General features: G+C 48.9%; 1 protein-coding gene across 6 annotated transcripts; it reads left to right on the forward strand.

The window, feature by feature from the left end:
• Positions 1-1,595: 1,595 nt before the first annotated feature.
• Positions 1,596-18,550, forward strand: MSANTD4 (Myb/SANT DNA binding domain containing 4 with coiled-coils). 6 transcript variants are annotated; one of them, XM_029048226.2, is made up of 4 exons: positions 1,596-2,113; positions 9,542-9,595; positions 15,780-17,155; positions 17,481-18,056. In XM_029048226.2, exons 3-4 carry the CDS (start codon positions 16,694-16,696, stop codon positions 18,054-18,056), a joined length of 1,038 nt encoding a protein of 345 aa, XP_028904059.1. In that variant the 5' UTR covers positions 1,596-2,113; positions 9,542-9,595; positions 15,780-16,693. The 6 variants fall into 6 exon arrangements, with proteins under 6 accessions (XP_028904059.1, XP_028904057.1, XP_016082762.1 ...); XM_029048224.2 differs by having other exon boundaries at positions 16,544-17,155; XM_016227276.3 differs by having other exon boundaries at positions 1,596-1,908; positions 16,544-17,155.
• The last annotated feature ends 210 nt before the right edge of the window (positions 18,551-18,760 follow it).

Genomic DNA, 18,760 nt, shown 5'->3' on the forward strand with positions numbered 1-18,760 from the left:
GAGTGCAGTACGACGGAGTTGGCAGGCGCGTTTCCCGCTCACGACGAGTTCGCAGTCTCAAGGATGTCCCGAAAGCCCGTCAGTGGGCAGGGATCGTCTCTATCTGTTGCCGAATTGTACGTCCCAAGCGGTTAGTACAGTGCTCTGCACATAGTAAGCGCTCAATAAATACTGTTGCACAAGTAAAATGAAGACCTTTTTCATAACATCTGACAAACCAGATTTCACCTATTCCATCAAACCATTGTTTCCGCTACCTTGCTTTAAGTTATCTGCGTACTCCCGTGTTGGTTTTAGAAATGTGGAGAATAGTTCATCTATTCATTCAGTCCTATTTATTGAGCGCTTACAATGTGCAGAGCACTGTACTAAGCGCTTGGGAAAGTACATTACAACAATAAGCAGACACATTCCCTGCCCACAGCGAGCTTACGGGCTAGGGCGGGGACTGTCTGTTACCGATGTGTCCATTCCAAGCGCTTAGTACAGTGCTCTGCACATAGTGAGCGCTCAGTAAATACTGTCGAATGAATAGATGGGGGAGACAGACATCGGTACAAAGAAGTAAATTACAGATATGTACGTAAGTGCTGCGGGGCTGGGAAGGCGGGGAAGAATAGTTGCTACTGCTGAAGGTTAGAAAAGAATGATTTTTATTTCTTTCGGTGGCATTCGTAGAGTACTTACTTTGTGCTAGACCTTGTGCTGGAGTAGATACAGGCTAATAATCGGTCCCATGGGGCTCTCCGTGTTAAATCCCCATTTTGCGGATGTGGTAATTAAGAAACAGAGAAGGGCAATCAGGTTGTCCCACTTGAGGCTCCCAGTCTTCATCCCCGTTGTCCAGATGAGGGAACTGAGGCCCAGAGAAGTGAAGTGACTCGCCCACAGTCACACAGCTGACAAGGGGCAGAGTCGGGAGTCGAACCCATGACCTCTGACTCCCAAGCCCGGGCTCTTGCCACTGAGCCACGCTGCTTCTCGTCTTAGTAGCTTTCCCTGAAATGACAAATGCTAAGCGGTGGACATAGCACTCTAAAATTTCGCAAGAAACGATCGCGGAACTTTAAATGATGGAAAGTCCGGTGACGGTAGCGTAATATGGAATTAAATGCACCAATGGTCATTTCTATTGCGGGGTATTTCAGTGACATCATGACTATTCATTACCTCCATTTAATATTCTTTCATGTCTTGATAAACTCTTTTCATATCTGCCTTAGAACTTCATCCCAGAAGTCACTAAAGTGGAGGCCTCAAAGATAAAAGAGTCGCGCTGATGTTTCCCGTACTGATTCGTCTGCGTCATCTCTTCTTAGGGCCTGATTCGCCGCCGTTTTCACCTTTCGGGATCCTTACTTTTCTGTTATTTTCAGACTCTTGCCCCTCTCGCGTCTTCTTCCGATTCTCCTCCGAACCGAACTTCGTAGTTCAGTCGGAGTCATCTGTGTCCCGTCATTGTGAAATACTATAAGGAGTTGGTATCGATAGTGTTTTTCCCCTTTATTTTGATAGACTCCTGAAATGGTATCCATACCCAAAGATGCGTTACCATGGCAACGGAGAAGCATGAAAAGCCTAAATACCAAACAGGTCCTACGTCGTCATAGCGACAATCAGCTGCTTTTCCAAATAGGTCGACTTAACACTCCACTCTGGGCAGCGTTGAAGATTTCCTTGCCTCTAGAAAGACCGTGGGGGGGACGGGGGAAGAAGTTCAACTTACTGACGCTCGGAAAAGATAAGCAGCAGCACGCTTAAAAGATACAGAACCCACACCTCGTGCCCGGAAGGCCTCGATACTCTGACCAAAGTCAGGGGGAGATAATTATTTTCCCTTTTCGAAGACAGGAGAACGGAGAGCCAGAATTCACGGAAACATCTGCAGTATCGTTTCGGAATTTCCAGGTCATTTTTTACTGCGCTTTTCAAATCCGTTGCGATTCCGAAACGAGGAACACCCACAGACAGAAAGTACAAGCCAGAAGAAACGCTGGATTTTTTGTAAATGCCCTTTATGAATTTAGACTAAGCCCAAGTGAATGATTCCATTCATCCGAAGGATTGAAATTTAGATTTTTTTGGGTCTCCGCTTATACTCCAGAGTCCTCAGGTATTTCTCACCCTGGAACCACTCGAGACCGATCGTTGGTGGCAACTTGCAGTGTCAATATTGCCGTAAGCCTTGCCTGAAGATCAATTTGATTTCATCGGCCAATTGGCCGGAGGGAGTGGAAGACGGGGGAGGTTTCAGACGGGCAGCCGGGTAAGCGGGGGCCTCAAGGGCATCGCACCGCAGCCCCAGAAGACGACGCGGGAAAGATGGCCGCTTTCGATGATGATAACGTTGGCATTTATTAAGCGCTTACCGTGTGCAGAGCACTGTTCTCAGCGCTGGGATATACAGGGTGATCAGGTGTGAGGCTCACAGTCTTCATCCCCATTTCACAGATGAGGGCACTGAGGCCCAGAGAAGTGAAGGGACTTGCCCACGGTCACACAGCTGACAAGGTTAGGATCGATCAGTATGGCCCCGGATCCAGAGCCCTCAGACAGCTTGTCGCCACGTATATCGAGAGTTCCTGCTATTCACCTGTGCCGTTATGCGTGTGTTATTATATAATAATAATAATAATATATTATTATTATTATTATTATTATGTGTGGAAGCCACCTCGGTTTCAGCAACCTAGTCGTGGGCGGGGAATGTGGCTGTTTACTTGTTCTGTGGCGCTCTCCCCAGCGCTTCGTAATGTCTGTGTCTGTTAAGCGCTTACTACGTGCAGAGCACTGTTCTAAGCGCTGGGATAGATCCGGGGTCATCGGGTTGTCCCACGTGAGGCTCCCAGTCTTCATCCCCGTCTGACAGATGAGGTTCATTCGTTCAATAGTATTTATTGAGCGCTTACTCTGCGCAGAGCACTGTACTAAGCGCTCGGAACGAACAAGTCGGCAACGGATAGAGACGGTCCCCGCCCTCTGACGGGCTCACGGCCCGGTCGGGGGAGACGGACGGACGGGAACGACGGCGATAAACAGAGTCGGGGGGAAGAACGTCTCGTAAAAACAATGGCGACTAAATAGAATCGAGGCGACGTACATCTCATCCACAAAATAAATAGGGTGATGAAAATATCTAGGGTTGAGCGGACGAGTACGGTGCCGAGGGGATGGGAAGGGAGAGGGGGAGGAGCAGAGGGAAATGGGTCACTGAGGCCCAGAGAAGCGAAGTGACTCGCCCCCAGTCCCACAGCTGACAAGCGGCCGAGCGGGGATCCGAACCCCTGACCTCTGATTCCCAGGCCCGGCCTCTTTCCACCGAGCCCCGCGCCCCGCGCCCAGTAAGGCCTCGATAAATCCCCTCGGATTTCTCGGCCATCCTCCGTCCTCTTTACGGAAACAAATGATGACGGCGTCCGTTCGACCCTCGATAAGTGCCAGGCGGCGATCTCAGCGCCGGGGGAGATCCAAGGTCATCGGGCCGGACTCGGTCCGTGTCCCGCTCGGGGCTCCCGGTCTCGATCCCCGTTTTCCAGATGAGGTCACTGAGGCGCAGAGAAGCCAAGTGACTTTTTTTACTGAAACAAGGGTCACCGCGAGGTGACTCTTTACGTCCGGGCACCGCGATATCCGGGTGTCTGGCCGAGCAGGCGGGCGGTGAAGGGAAGGAATAATAATAATAACGATATTGGTATTTGTTAAGCGCTTACTATGTGCGCTGTTCTAAGCGCCGGGGAGGATGCGGGGTCATCAGGTCGTCCCACGTGAGCCTCACGGTTAATCCCCATTCGACAGATGAGGGAACTGAGGCCCAGAGAAGTGACTCGCCCACAGTCACGCAGCCAAGGGGCCGAGCGGGGATCCGAACCCGTGACATTCGGGCACCACGGTATCCGGGCGTCTGGCCGAGCAAAGGGAAGGGACGATGGGAGGGAGAGGACAGGAGGGAGGTGAAGGGTCGGCGTCTAACCCGGAAAAGCTGTGGGCACACAGCATTTCTGGCTTCTTCCTAATAATAATGTAATGTTGGTAGTTGTTAAGCGCTTACTCTGTGCAGAGCACTGTTCTAAGCGCTGGGGTAGACACGGGGGAATCGGGTTGTCCCACGTGGGGCTCACGGTCCTCATCCCCATTTTCCAGATGCGGTCACTGAGGCCCAGAGAAGTGAAGTGACTGGCCCACAGTCGCACGGCTGACAAGCGGCGGAGCTGGGTTTCGGACTCACGACCTCTGACTCCAAAGCCCGGGCTCTTTCCACTGCGCCACGCTGTCCTACCTTGGGAACTGGCTTATGCCAATCTCGCCAGTCAAACAGGCGGGATTAACAAAAGCGCGAGGGTACGAGATCCGTTTTCTACGTGAGATGCCTCCTTCCGGTGGCACCCTCGGCCATATTTTCTTGTTCGGAGGCAATCAAGCAAACACTGTGCCTCTAGGCTCTAACAGTGATAACAATAATAATAATAATGGTGGTATTTCAGCGCTTACTATGTGCAGAGCACTGTTCTCTGTCAAGTCACTTCGCTTCTCTGGGCCTCAGTTCCCTCATCTGGAAAATGGGGACGAAGACTGTGCGCCTCACGTGGGACAACCTCATTACCTCAGCGCTTAGAACAGTGCTCTGCACGTAGTAAGCGCTTAACGGATCCCAACATTATTTTGCCCTCTGTCAGCTGTGTGACTGTGGGCGAGTCACTTCGCTTCTCTGGGCCTCAGTCCCCTCGTCTGTACAATGGGGATGAAGACTGTGAGCCTCACGTGGGACAACCTCATTCCCCTGTATCTACCCCAGCGCTTAGGACAGTTTCTCAGTGCAAAGAGCCCGGGTTTAGGACTCAGAGGTCATGAGTTCGAATCCCTGCTCTGCCCCTCGTCAGCTGTGTGACTGTGGGCGAGTCACTTCGCTTCTCTGGGCCTCAGTTCCCTCATCTGTAAAATGGGGACGAAGACTGTGAGCCTCATGTGGGACAACCTCATTACCCCAGCGCCTAGAACAGTGCTCTGCACGTAGTGATCGCTTAACAGATCCCAACATTGTTTTGCCCCTTGTCAGCTGTGTGACTGTGGTCGAGTCACTTCGCTTCTCTGGGCCTCAGTTCCCTCATCTGGAAAATGGGGATTAAAACTGTGAGCCCCCCGTGGGACAACCGGATGACGCTGTATCTCCCCCAGCGCTTAGAACAGCGCTCGGCACGTAGAAAGCGCTTCCCGAATCCCGACATGATTTTGCCCCTCGTCAGCTGCGTGACTGCGGGCGAGTCACTTGGCTTCTCTGGGCCTCAGTTCCCTCATCTGTAAAATGGGGATGAAGACTGTGTGCCTCATGTGGGACAACCTCATTACCCCAGCGCTTAGAACAGTGCTCTGCACGTAGAAAGCGCTTAACAGATCCCAACATTGTTTTGCCCCTTGTCAGCTGCGTGACTGCGGGCGAGTCACTTGGCCTCCCTGGGCCTCAGTGACTTCGTCTGTAAAATGGGGACGAAGACTGTGAGCCTCCCGTGGGACCACCTGATGACCCTGGATCTCCCCCAGCGCTTAGAACAGTGCTCCGCACGTAGCAAGCGCTTCCCAGATGCCAACATTATGATGCCTACTCCAGAGCAGGCCTCAGTAGGCCGCGTCCCTTCCCCGCGGGCGCGCGCCGCGCTCCCGAGAGCGGGGGTCGGGCGCGCGCACGCCCCGAAGCGCCCGCCGGCGTGCGCGCGGCCGACGCCCATTGTGGCGGCGGGGCCGCGGCCGGCCAATGGGAGCGCGGGCCGGGCTGAGCGACGGCGGGCGCGGCCAATGGGAGCGGCGGACGCGGGGCGGGGGGCGGGGCTCGGGCAGGACCGGCCGCGGGGAGGGAGGACGAGCTCGTCGTTGTGCTGCCGGGGGGTCGTTGGATTTCTGTCCCCCCCCCGTCCCCCCGGGCCGGCGGAGGACAAGTTGCCGAGCCGTCGCCCACCCTGCAGGTCAGTCCTTCGGCCGGGAAGGCGTCCGGCAGCATGCAATCGATTCGCTCCTATTGATCGAGCTCTCGCTCGGTGCAGAGCACTGTGCTAAGCGCTTGCAGTGGACGGGCCCGGCCCAGTTCGCTCAATAGTAGTCATTGAGCTCCTGCTGGGTGCATTGCACTGTGCTAAGCGCTTGCAGTGGACGGGCCCGGCCCAGTTCGCTCCATAGTAGTCATTGAGCTCCTGCTGGGTGCATTGCACTGTGCTAAGCGCTTGCAGTGGACGGGCCCGGCCCAGTTCGCTCAATAGTAGTCATTGAGCTCCTGCTGGGTGCATTGCACTGTGCTAAGCGCTTGCATTGGACGGGCCCGGCCCAGTTCGTTCAATAGTAGTCACTGAGCTCTTGCTCGGTGCAGAGCACTGTGCTAAGCGCTTGCATTGAACGGGCACGTCCCAGTTCGCTCAATAGTAGTCACTGAGCTCTTGCTCGGTGCAGAGCACTGTGCTAAGCGCTTACATTGGACGGGCCCGGCCCAGTTCGTTCAATAGTAGTCATTGAGCTCCTGCTGGGTGCAGAGCACTGTGTTAAGCGCTTGCATTGAACGGGCACGGCCCAGTTCGCTCAATAGTAGTCACTGAGCTCTTGCTCGGTGCAGAGCACTGCGCTAAGCGCTTGCAATGGACGGGCCCGGCCCAGTTCATTCAATAGTAGTGATCGAGTGCTTACTATGTGCAGAGCGCTGCGCTAAGCGCTTGGAATGGACAGTTGGGCAACAGAGAGAGACCGGCCCGGCCAAATTCATTCAATAGTGGTGATGGAGCGCTTGCTAGGTGCAGAGCACTGGACTGAGCGCTTGGAATGGACAATTCGACAACAGAGAGAGACTGGCCCGATTCATTCAGTAGATTGAGCGCTTACTATGTGCAGAGCACTGGACTGAGCGCTTGGAATGGACAATTCGACAACAGAGAGAGACTGGCCCGATTCATTCAGTAGATTGAGCGCTTACTATGTGCAGAGCACTGGACTGAGCGCTTGGAATGGACAATTCGGCAACAGAGAGAGACCGGCCCGGCCCAGTTCATTCAGTGATATTGACTGAGTGCTTACTATGTGCAGAGCACTGGACTGAGCGCTTGGAATGGACAAGTCAGCAACGGATAAGACCGACCCGGCCCAATTCATTCATTAAATGGTATTTATCGGTTGCTCGCTCTGTGCAGAGCACTGGACTGAGCGCTTGGAATGGACAATTTGGCAACAGATAGAGACCATCCCCGCCACATTCATTCAGTAGTGATTGAGCGCTTACTATGTGCAGAGCACTGGACTGAGCGCTTGGACTGGACAAGTCAGCAACAGATAGAGACCGGCCCGGCCCAATTCATTCCATAGTCTTGATTGAGCGCTTACTATGTGCAGAGCACTGGACTGAGCGCTTGGAATGGACAAGTCAGCAACGGATAAGACCGACCCGGCCCAATTCATTCATTAAATGGTATTTATCGGTTGCTCGCTCTGTGCAGAGCACTGGACTGAGCGCTTGGAATGGACAATTTGGCAACAGATAGAGACCATCCCCGCCACATTCATTCAGTAGTGATTGAGCGCTTACTATGTGCAGAGCACTGGACTGAGCGCTTGGACTGGACAAGTCAGCAACAGATAGAGACCGGCCCGGCCCAATTCATTCCATAGTCTTGATTGAGCGCTTACTATGTGCAGAGCACTGGACTGAGCGCTTGGAATTGGACGATTGGGCAACACATAGAGACTATCCCGGCCCAGTTCATTCATTCATTCATTCAAGGGTATCGATTGAGCGCTTACTATGTGCGGAGCACTGGACTGAGCGCTTGGAATGTCCAAGTCGCCAACAGATAGGGATCATCCCGGCCCAGTGACGGGCTCGCAGTCTAATAGATCGAGGTGGTGTGGCTCGGCTGAAAGAGCACGGGCTTTGGAGTCAGAGGTCATGGGTTCGAATCCCGGCTCCGCCACTTGCCAGCTGTGTGACCGTGGGCGAGTCACTTCACTTCTCTGTGCCTCAGTGACCTCATCTGTAAAATGGGGATTAAGACTGTGAGCCCCACGTGGGACAACCTGATTCCCCTGTGTCTACCCCAGCGCTTAGAACGGTGCTCTGCACATGGTAAGCGCTTAACGAATACCAACATTATTAAGGTGGTGGCGGCTAAGTCTCTACTATGTGCTAAGCGCCGGGGTAGAGACGAGGCCCGGTCCCACGTGGAGCTCACAGTCTTGGATGACGATGATGATGGTATTTGGTAAGCTCTTACTCTGTGCCAGGCACTGTTCTAAGCGCTGGGGGGCTTGGGGAGGGGGGGTAATCAGGTGGTCCCACATGGGGCTGACAGCTCAGTCCCCATTGTCCAGATGAGGGAACTGAGGCCCAGAGAAGCGAAGGGACTGGCCCAGGGTCACCCAGCAGACAGGCGGCGGAGTCGGGATTAGAACCCACGACCTCTGACTCCCAAGCCCGGGCTCTGGCCACTGAGCCAAGCTGGATTTCCCCCCTCCCCCCGCATCGGCCATAATAATAATTATTATTACGGTCAGTGTTAAGCGACTACCGTGTACCGGGCACTGTACTAAGCGCTGGGGTGGAGACAAGCACATCGGGTTGGACTCTGTCCAACAGAGTCCTTCTGCCCCACATGGGGCTCACAGTCTTGACCGCCCCGTCCCGCCATCGCCATCGTAGTAATAATAATCGTGGCGTGTATTAAGCACTTACTGTGTGCTAAGCACTGGGGTAGATAGAAGGCGATCGGATTGTACACGGTCCCGGTACCGCGTGGGGCTAACGGTCCAAGCCCCCATTTAACAGATGAGGTAACTGAGGCGGTGAGGGGACTCGCCCCGGGTCACCCAACAGACAGGTGGCAGAGGCAGGATTGGAACCCACATCCTCTGACTCCCAGGCCCGTGAACTAGACCAGCGCTTACTGTGTGCCGGGCACTGGACTAAGCGCTCGGGAGAGGAATAGCAATAATAATGGTGGTATCTGTCACGCGCTGACTACGTGCCAAGCGTCGTTCTAAGTGCTGGGGTAGTCAGGTGGTCCCACCTGGGGCTCACAGTCTTAATCCCCATTTGACAGATGAGGGAACTGAGGCACAGAACAGGTAAGTGACTTGCCCAAGGTCGCACAGCGGACAAGTGGTGGAGCCGGGATTACAGTCCAACGGGATGAACGGACACGTTCCCTGCCCGGAACGAAGTGAAACTCTTCGGGGCGAGGTCCGGCACCCGAAGGTCGCCTTCCCTTGAGGCGAGGTCACCCAAAAAGCGCAGAGGACGAGGCGCCCGGTCTCCCGATACTTTAATAATTCACATTTTGGGGGGCTCGGAGACATTTAATTTCTACTTCCCCTCCCTCTGCTCCGCCAGCAGAGTTGTAGCCCGTTCCTCCCGTCTCTCTGACCACCCCGCCTCGGGTCTGGAGGTCCTCAGGGCCTGGAAATCCCTATTATTTCCTTCCGACGGGGCCGGCGATATGCCGGGCACAACCCCTGACTGACAGAAGACTCTTCCTCTGTCTTTCTGATTTGTCTTTTTGCTTTGTCTCTCGCATTTCAGTGGGATATTCGCCTTTCAAAGGTCCCGAGAGCCCAGACAATATAGCCAGTGAAGGTATGATGCCCTCACTTTTTCTCTTCTTTTCTAATAGGAGTCGGCGTTTTTTACGTCCGAGGTGCCCTTTAACATTTGCCTTTTGGTTTTGAGGTAAAAGGATTGCCTATGTGTTCTAAGAAGATTCGGGTGATTCGATTGCTTGTGTTTTCTAAGATTCGGTGGCGGGTGAACCCTTTTTTATTTTCTTTTTTCCACGCCAGCGTGCTTAAGCGGCTTCCGGGAAGGAATGCGTTTCAGTGGTGCTGCTATTTCATCGCTCTCCGTAAATAATCAGCACGGTATATACACACCCTTCCTCTCGGGATCACGTGAGCCTCAGGGAGGAGCTTCAGCAGATCGGGGCCGTCTGTGTGGTGTCATTCGGGGTGGGGTTACGGACAAGGTAGAAACGGGGCCTTTCTGTTTTATTCCAGAAAAAACGCAGGCCTACCGGGATAGCTGGATTCCTGTAGAATGGCCCTGCTTAGCTCCATTTCAGAGGAAGGAAAATGAGGGTTCTAAAATTGGGGTGGTGATACTTGTGACTAAGTAGGAATGTAGTCATGCAATCTCCAAATCACGAAAGGTTTACGCTTTAATACGCTGTTATTCAAAAAAAGAATGGAGGCCGTGCACTGTATCTGGAATCTCTCCGAGAAAGATTTCTCGTGACCGTACTTTGCCCAAGGAAGTTCCCGCCTCCGTGCAACTTTCAGGGGCTGAACCCTCTTAGAGTTCCAGAGTACGTTATCCGCGATTTGGGCCGGATCGAAAAATGGGAGGAGAGAAGGGTGAAGAAATTAGAAAAATCCTGGTCGTGTTTTCGAACTCTATTGTTAGGTGACGTGGAAGAGTTAAACTTGCCTAACTGCGTCTTTATGCTATCGCCGTTGTGTTCTTTCCGAGCAGAACTTTCAGTCCTTGATAGACACTAAATATCTTTCCCTATCCTCATTTTGGCTACGGTATCAGCGGAGTCCTTCCCCGATACCCCCGATTTTCCCATGCAGAGGGGTCGGGTTCTTGCGAAGCCCCGTGATAAGGAAAATTCATGCTTTACACTCACCCTCTCCAGTTCTCTGGCCTTGTACACAACTGTTCGTCCTGGTGATTATCTGTGGGAGCGAACCACCGTGTCCCTGATTCGATACGTAATTCCTGATAGAAAAGTTCTGTGGAGAGGTTAAACGTGGTGTTAGCTCACCCATAGTAAGTGCTTTGTAAAGTGAAAAATTAGCTAGCCCTGGGTGTTCTGACGACGACACACTGCCTCGATATAGCGTGATGCGGTCTTGGTCGTGCACGTGCGTGTGAGTGGCATCATAAATACTACATGTTTTAGAATCCCCATTTTCTTCCATGGGGATTTCTGCAAGAATGCAATCCCCTCCTCCTCATTTAAAGGAGAAATCAGCGTATTGGGTGGAATGGTAGGAGCCTAAACAGTAACTGGGGAGCCGCTATTATTTTTTAAAATGGTGTTTAAGCACTGACTCCACGCCAGCCATTGCACTAACCAATGAGTTAGGCATCAGTATGATGCATGGTTAAACACACAAAGTTAATACGTATTGACTTATTTGAATTGCTTGAGGCAGTGATTGATTTTTTATTTCCCGGTGGCAGAAGTAGACATTTTTGCTCCTAGGGCACCCCGAGATTTGGAAGGAGCACTGGTAATAGCGGATTGAGTAGTGCCGTATTCGCTCTCCTCCCTGCTGACAAATAGTCTCCATATGATTTGGGATTTTGCGCGTGCCAGTGACTCCAGGTTATTTGTAAAAGATTTGGAAATGCCTTATCAGAGGCTAGAAAGACAGCTGAAAATCCGAAAGTTCAAATCTAGTCAGTCGATTCCATTTCTAGTGAAATAGCTGAACAAATAATGCAGATTGTTGTTAATACTAATTATCCTTTTTTTTTTAATAGAGTGGATCCATAATATTGAATACACGAGCTTTGGGATAACCGTCATTGCAGTCCTGGGCCCTCAAATTCTGAGACGTAGAAGGATAAGGAGGAAGCAAGACGGCAAAATTGCACATTAGTATTGCACAGAAGTACAGTAGTCAATTTGGACACGTTTCGTTTACATAAAATTTTATTTCCCAATGTATATGGGATTACATTTTCTTGGGGCCTTTGAACGTCTGTCATGCTTTTTGGCTTCAGAGGTTGTTAGACATGACATTATATATTCTAGAATTTAGACTCTGGGCTCTCTAATGACCAGTTCTTAGAAAACACCCTTTTGCGGCTAACTCTTGTATCACCATATGTATAAGTATGCAAGAGCGCAGAAAACTGCGGTTAGGCAAATAACTGTTTAAATTGACTTCGTTTAGTATTAAAAGCCTCTTGAGAAACTTTGAAATGACTTCATTTACAGAACTTTAATGGTATTGTGCAAATAATTTTCCTAGGTTCCCTTTTTTATGAGAGTAGTGCAGTATCCTTGTTTCCAAATTGTTCATTTTTTATCCTTATCCATTTTAATGGTACCAGAGTTGCAATTCAGGGGATAATTATTTCACATGAATGCATTTTTTCTTAAAATATATTAGTTGCCTAAGAGCGTGATTAAACACAGAGTATTGCTGTGTGGAATCTTAGGACAATTGAAAAATTATGAAATGGAAATAATTATTTCTAAATTGAACATTTTTAAAAAGTTTTCCATATGGAACGGGCAACTACCGTTATTTTTACTAAATAAGAAAGGCTATAATAATGCTTCTCAGCTTCGGAGATTTCAGGAAGAAATAACACGCCAACTGTAATGACCAGAGATAAATTTTACACTGCAAATTAATCATTCTGTTCTCAGGAACGGCATTTTTAAGAGTGCAGGAGAAAGCAGCAGCGAAAAGAACTATGGTTTCGATGGGGCCTTGGCAAGAGCTTGCTTGCTCAGATAAAGTTTATGTGATTATTTAAATTTTTTCCCTGTTCCTGAGTGAGTGGGTTCTGTAATGACGCTTTGGTGCTTCTGTACTTATCAAATCACTCTGCAGGTGCTTCTTCTCCAGGTTTTCCGATCCTTCTTCCTCTATCGTAGCGTCATAAATCTGAATTTCTAATTTTTGATACTCTCTTTTGAACTCCCCATTCCCCTCCCCTCACCCCCCACACCCATCCCCCAAGCCCTCTCTGTCTCCTTTTAAGTGGTGTATCCCAGCATTTGTCCAAGGAAGGAGTTTTTTCTCATGCCAATGGGAAGATCATTGTGAAACTCCACGTGCGACTTAATTTTCTACAATTTCAGTCTTTTTCCAGGGATTGGAGAAAGTAGAGGGACTTTGCGTAAAAGTGTGTCTAATGTGTGTTCTTATTTAAACAGTCTTAGAGAGTTCATACATTAGAGATGAGACCTATTGTCCGTTCTTCAGAGGTTAGGGTAGAATTGGTTATAGTGTAGAATGGGGATAAGGAAGGGGAGGCAGTGGATTTTCAGGTAAAAGAAGGAGCAGTTCCTTAAAGAGGAGCTGTTTGGAGCAAGCGCGAAAAGATTTTCCCCAAAGAACAATACATTTGAGGCCCAGGGTTTTTTTAAATAGTATTTGTTAAGCGCCTACTATGTGCCAGGCGCTGTTCTAAATGCTTAGGTAGATACAAGATAATCAGGTTGGACACAGTCCATGTCCTACATGGGAATCGCCGTCTTAATCCCCATTTTACAGATGAGGTAACTGAGGCACAGAGAAGTGACCCGCCCAAGGACCCGCAGCAGATTCTGGGAACTTTCCTCCCTGGGAGTCTTGACTAAGGAAAAACAAAGAATCAGATGATTCCCGGTTTCTTGTCCGTGCTTTTTTTTACCGTATCACGAGCCATTCCCGGTTCTCATTCAGCTCTCAACTTTGAATCTCATTTTGAGGATTAAAGTTCCTGGCCTCTATTGGCTCCAACTTTAAGTGAAAGGATTACCATCAGTTGACTGATTCGGGATGAGGTCAGTCACAGAGCAGCCCCTCTACTTTACCGGAAGAATTTACCTGAGGATCTTTATCAAATGATCCTTGAGACGATATCCTGGTTGAAAATTAGTTTTCTTTGTCGTCGTTTTGTCCCCACCTTCCGGGACCTGATTATTCTCTGCAGTTTCTTGAGTTAGGTAGTTGTAGGCAACCAAATTACCTTGGGGATTTCTAGTCCTCCTGAAAAGGACAAAAGAAGTTATTAAATCTTAAAAGGAAATCTTAAATATTAAATCTTAAAATTAAACCTGTGATGATCTTACAATTTTGAAACTGGTACATTTCCCCCTATAAAGAGAAAGCGAAGGGCGGTCCCCGCTACTGTGGCGTAGCAGTGGGTTGTGTGGAGGGGCCAGCAGAGGAGCGACCAGCCTGATATTCAGCCTTGAGGGGTAGGGTGGCTCTTTTCAAACTGAGATATTGGAAAGATCTTGGGAATGATAGTAGAAAACAGCATCTGGCACTGCAAATAGCAACCGCAAAAGCAGAACAGAGGACGATCTTTACCCTTGTACTGTGAGAAAGGGACTGTGATACGGTTTAATTTTTTTCATCGATGTTTCGGCCAGGTTTACCTGATCATGAAGGTAGAGGTTTTAATCAGGATAGCAGGTGCTTTGAAGATGCCTTGTGACCTGCAGTTAGAGAATGACGGAAGAAATTAAAGAAAGTCTAAAAGCTGCACACACCAAAGTTCTGATTCATCCCCTCCTATTGTTGGCTGTGAAACCGCCTTAGAGAAAATATATAAAAAGACCTTTTTGAAAAGATGAGCTGTAGCAGGTTGTTTCCAAAGATTATTTTCAGGAGCCAGATTTTGTCCCCTAATGGATAGTTCCTCCGTTGGTGAATACCGTGAAATCAAGCAAAACTTTCTCAGAGCCTTTTCCAGAAGGGAGGAAATGTCTAGACCAGGTGTGATTCCAGGCCTAAGGAATGACAACAGTCTTGATCCAGGAAGGGTGACGCTTTCAAACTGCTATTAAAAGAATCTCATTCACGAACCGCAGTGGATCAGGGCACCGAATTTCAGACCCCCAGCCAATCAGATTCCTGCTGTGGCCTTGTGCAAGACATTTTATTTCTCTAGACCTCAGTTTCCTCTTCCGTTAAGCAGGGTTAAAGTTCCTTCCTCCCTCCCACTTAGACCCTCAGGATCATGTGGAATAATAATCGTAATAATGATGATGATGGCATTTGTTAAACACTTACTATTTGACAAGGCCCTGGACGCAGCACTGAGGTGGATTGAGTTGGACACCAGTCCCTGTCCCATGTGAGGCTCACAGTTTCAATCCCCAATTTACAGATGAGGTAACTGATGCACTGGAAAATGTCTGGTCCTCTGGTATCTTTCCCAGCGCTTGGCCGAATGCTTGGCACATTGTAAGCACTTGATAAATACCCCTGACATCAACATTTGGCCCAGCTTCCATTGACTAGTTTTAGAATGAAACTTTGCTTAGGGAAAAAATGTGGCACCCACTCAGAATATGAAGCCTCAACAGCCATTAAAATTAAGCAAATCCCAAATCAGTTACATTTAACCTGTGAATAACAACCAAGAAAAACTTCTCCGACTGAATTTAACCAAAAATAGTCCCAGTCAAAGAACCGAATTGAATAGAGAGCTTCCCTGAAGAAGTCTGGTGAAAACCTGACAAAAGATTGAGCTAAGCAGCTCGATAAGGAATTTCCTACACGTTCCTAATTTGGTTAGGGGTTTTTTTTATGGTATTAAATGCTTACTATGTGTCAAGCACTGTTCTGAGCACTGAATTTTATGATAACTGGGGGTAGACTGATCATAGGGGAATCTTTGGATTTTACTCCTATTAAAACATACCAAAAAGGGGGGAAGAAAAAGTAATCATAGTTACCTCCTTTGAATTCATTTATGGTTTGTCGGAGCATGATTTTTTTTTAATAGTGATTAAAACAGAAAAGAGTGGGACTAGATTCTCTCTCTCGGATGAGTTTCTTTGGCGTGTCTTGACTCGCCACATCCCCGGGACAGCAGCCTAGAACTCAGCAGGGACTGTAAGCTCATTGTGGGCAGGGAACGTATCTACCACCTCTCTTATATTGCACTCTCCCAAGTGCTTAGTACAGCGCTCTGTACACCGTAAGGGCTGATAAGGGCTGAATAATTAACGTTGATTGATGTATTGAAATAGGTATGTTTCAGGAAAAGGAAACATCAGCGGATTTCTCTTTTTTAATAGAACGAGCCCACCACCCAGCCCCAGTTGCTATTATTGCCGGCAGAGTTAGCGAGGAAAAGCGCTCTTGGGCGAATTATGTGATGGACGCTATTCCGCTGCAGACGTACAGTAAAGCAACCCAATCCGGTTCTCCGTTCCGTCCATCTCAACCAGGAGCGTGCCCGGTGGCCAGCTGCCGACCCAGGGTCCCGAGAGTCCTCAAGGCCGCTCGCCCCCTGTCCGGGAGAAGCGACCTGGATCGGTTCTCTGCAGTCGGGGCACTTGCCGAGATCAATATCCCGGAATGGGCGTGGTTAACAACTAGAGGCCTCCACAAATGCAATCTCTTTCTGCAGCATTCCCTTCAGCAATCAGTAATATCCTTTAATGGTGATTAAAAAACAAGAGTTGGACTAGAGTCTCTCTTTTGGATGAGTTTCTGTGGCGTGTCTTGACTCGCCACATCTCCGGGACAGCTGCTTTTTTCTTAGCCGCAGGAGCGGAATTGGTCCACTACCTACTTGGGTCAGAAATGAATATCTGAAGCGACGAAAAATCCTCTCTGAAAGACATGTGCCCCGTTGTGAAGTCACCCTTTTCAGAGGGAACGTACCGTAGGGTACAGAGTCAAAAGGATAAAACTCCCCTTCATCTGACGAGCGAGTAGGCAGTTCTACGAAATGACTGACAGTTGGTGTCCAGTAAATCGATTTTATTTGCTGAGAATGTGAAATTTAAATTGTTTGAGATTTATTAGTTTTTACTTTTTTCTTCCCGTCCCTTAGGAGTTAGCCTGGCTGTGCTTCCAGCTGAATAGAAAACATAGTAGTTGAAAAAGAGGTGCCAAAGAGGGATTTTCTTGGTTTATAGTCTTCCAGAATCAACGCTATTCAGCCATTGATTTTGTTGCAGTAAAAACGATTCAGGTTGGGGAAATGAAGCAGTTGAAAAGGAAAAGGAAAAGTAATTTTAGCGTTCAAGAAACTCAGACCCTTTTGAAAGAAATCAGAACACGGAAAGACGTCATCTTCTCCAAGCAGCTGAATACGACAATTAATGAAATGAAACGGAAAGCTTGGGAGGAGATTGCCGAGTGTGTGAACGCGGTAGGAGAAGGAGAGCAGAGAACAGGGACAGAAGTGAAAAGGAGGTATCTGGACTGGAGAGCTCTCATGAAGAGGAAGCAGCTGAAAGCCAACATAAAACTGGTCGGCGCCGGATACCACTTCCCTTCATCTGATCTAGATGACTCTCTTACTGAGGAGATAGATGAAAAGATGGGTTTTATCAATGATTCGGGTTTTGATTGGCAAAATATGGCCGATTTCAAGGAAGCAGGTGGATCTTTGACCGAAGTCAAAGTGGAAGAGGAGGAGAAAGACCCGCAGAGCTTTGAGGTAAGTCTCAGCCCGATTCCATTTTCGGGGTCCTCTCTCTGATTTTCACGTGCGGTCCTCGGCCCGTCGGAAAACGAAAGGCGCTTTGTCGAGGCTGTTTGAGGAGGGGCGTTGTAGGAGATTGTGAGCCGCAGGTGAGGGGACGATCATTTTTCTCTCTGCTGTTCTTCACCCGGCCCCGGGTTTTTTTTTTCTTTCGATCGGTAACGGTGGCCAAGAAATTAAAATGGAGGGAATTAATGTGGAAATGTATTCCTAGAAATTGCGAGGTGTCCAGAAAAATAAGCGAAAGGTAAAGTCTCAGACTCCTCTTTCTTCCTTACAGTTTGAGATCGAGGAGGAAGAAGAAATGTTGTCATCTGTCATGCCCGATTCCAAAAGAGAAAATGAACTTCCTGACTTTCCCCACATCGAAGAGTTTGGTACCCTTAACTGCACCCAAGCCAGATCTTCCTTCGACGACTCCCACTTACTGGTAAGCCTGGAGAAACAGAAGCTCGAAATGGAAAAACAGAGGCTGGACATCGAGGCCGAGAGGTTGCAGGTAGAGAAAGAACGGCTGCAGATCGAAAAGGAGAGACTGCGGCATTTAGACATGGAGCACGAGAGAATTCAGCTGGAGAAGGAGCGGCTGCAGATCGAGAGAGAGAAACTGAGGCTGCAGGTGATGCATGCCGAGAAACCCCTCCTGGAGAATGAACTCGGGCAAGGGGAGAAGCCGGTGTTTCAGCCCCTGGACATTGAGACGGAAAAGCTTAAACTTGAAAAAGAACGTTTGCAACTGGAAAAAGATAGGCTCCAGTTTTTAAAATTTGAATCGGAGAAGCTGCAGATAGAAAAGGAACGCTTACAAGTGGAGAAAGAGCGACTTCGAATTCAGCGGGAGGGGCATTTGCAGTAAACTTTCTGGAAGTCCCCCAAAAATGTGTAATACCGTCTTTCGATGTTGGTACTTCCCTTCGAATCAGTTAAAGCTAAGATGGTTGCCGTGTTAGCTGTTCTTTCTTGCGAGTCTTATGTCTGTGTTGGAAAAAAAAGAGTGGTGGGTGGTAAATCAGTGTGCCTAGGTAGTATATATATGGGTCTTAAACGTGATGCAGCTTTTAATTGTAATCGAAATAAGTGTGATGTTCTCTTCGTTCGGTAGGGTCACTTATTGTATAATCCGTGTGCTTAGAGCTAACGAGGACCTCTCTAGAAACATCCAGACTGATTGTATACTTGTACCGTTATAGAACAACTTTGCCCTAAAATTAAAGGCGACGTGGTGACGCTGCCACGTCGAATTTGGCGGAAAGGTGCGTAAATGACCAAGAGCATTAAATGTAGAGGTGGAAACCCGTAGTTACCTTGCAGTGTGTTGGATTCATGAACGAATAATAACTTCTTTTTTCACATCTGTCTGCTTCATGACAGTCATTTCAAGATTGTAGAAAGCAATTCAGGAATCAGCTGGGAGCAACCACAAGGAAAGACCGAACATTAGTCTCTCACTCCTCCTGTTAACTCCTGATGCTTTTTGAGGATATACATCCTGATTGAAAATCTATCTACTCAATAAAAGCATCTTCTTCGGGCGGGCAGGAGATCCTGGCCCAGGGAAGG

Source organism: Ornithorhynchus anatinus, chromosome 20 (assembly GCF_004115215.2).
Source record: "Ornithorhynchus anatinus isolate Pmale09 chromosome 20, mOrnAna1.pri.v4, whole genome shotgun sequence".
Lineage (NCBI taxonomy): Eukaryota > Metazoa > Chordata > Mammalia > Monotremata > Ornithorhynchidae > Ornithorhynchus > Ornithorhynchus anatinus.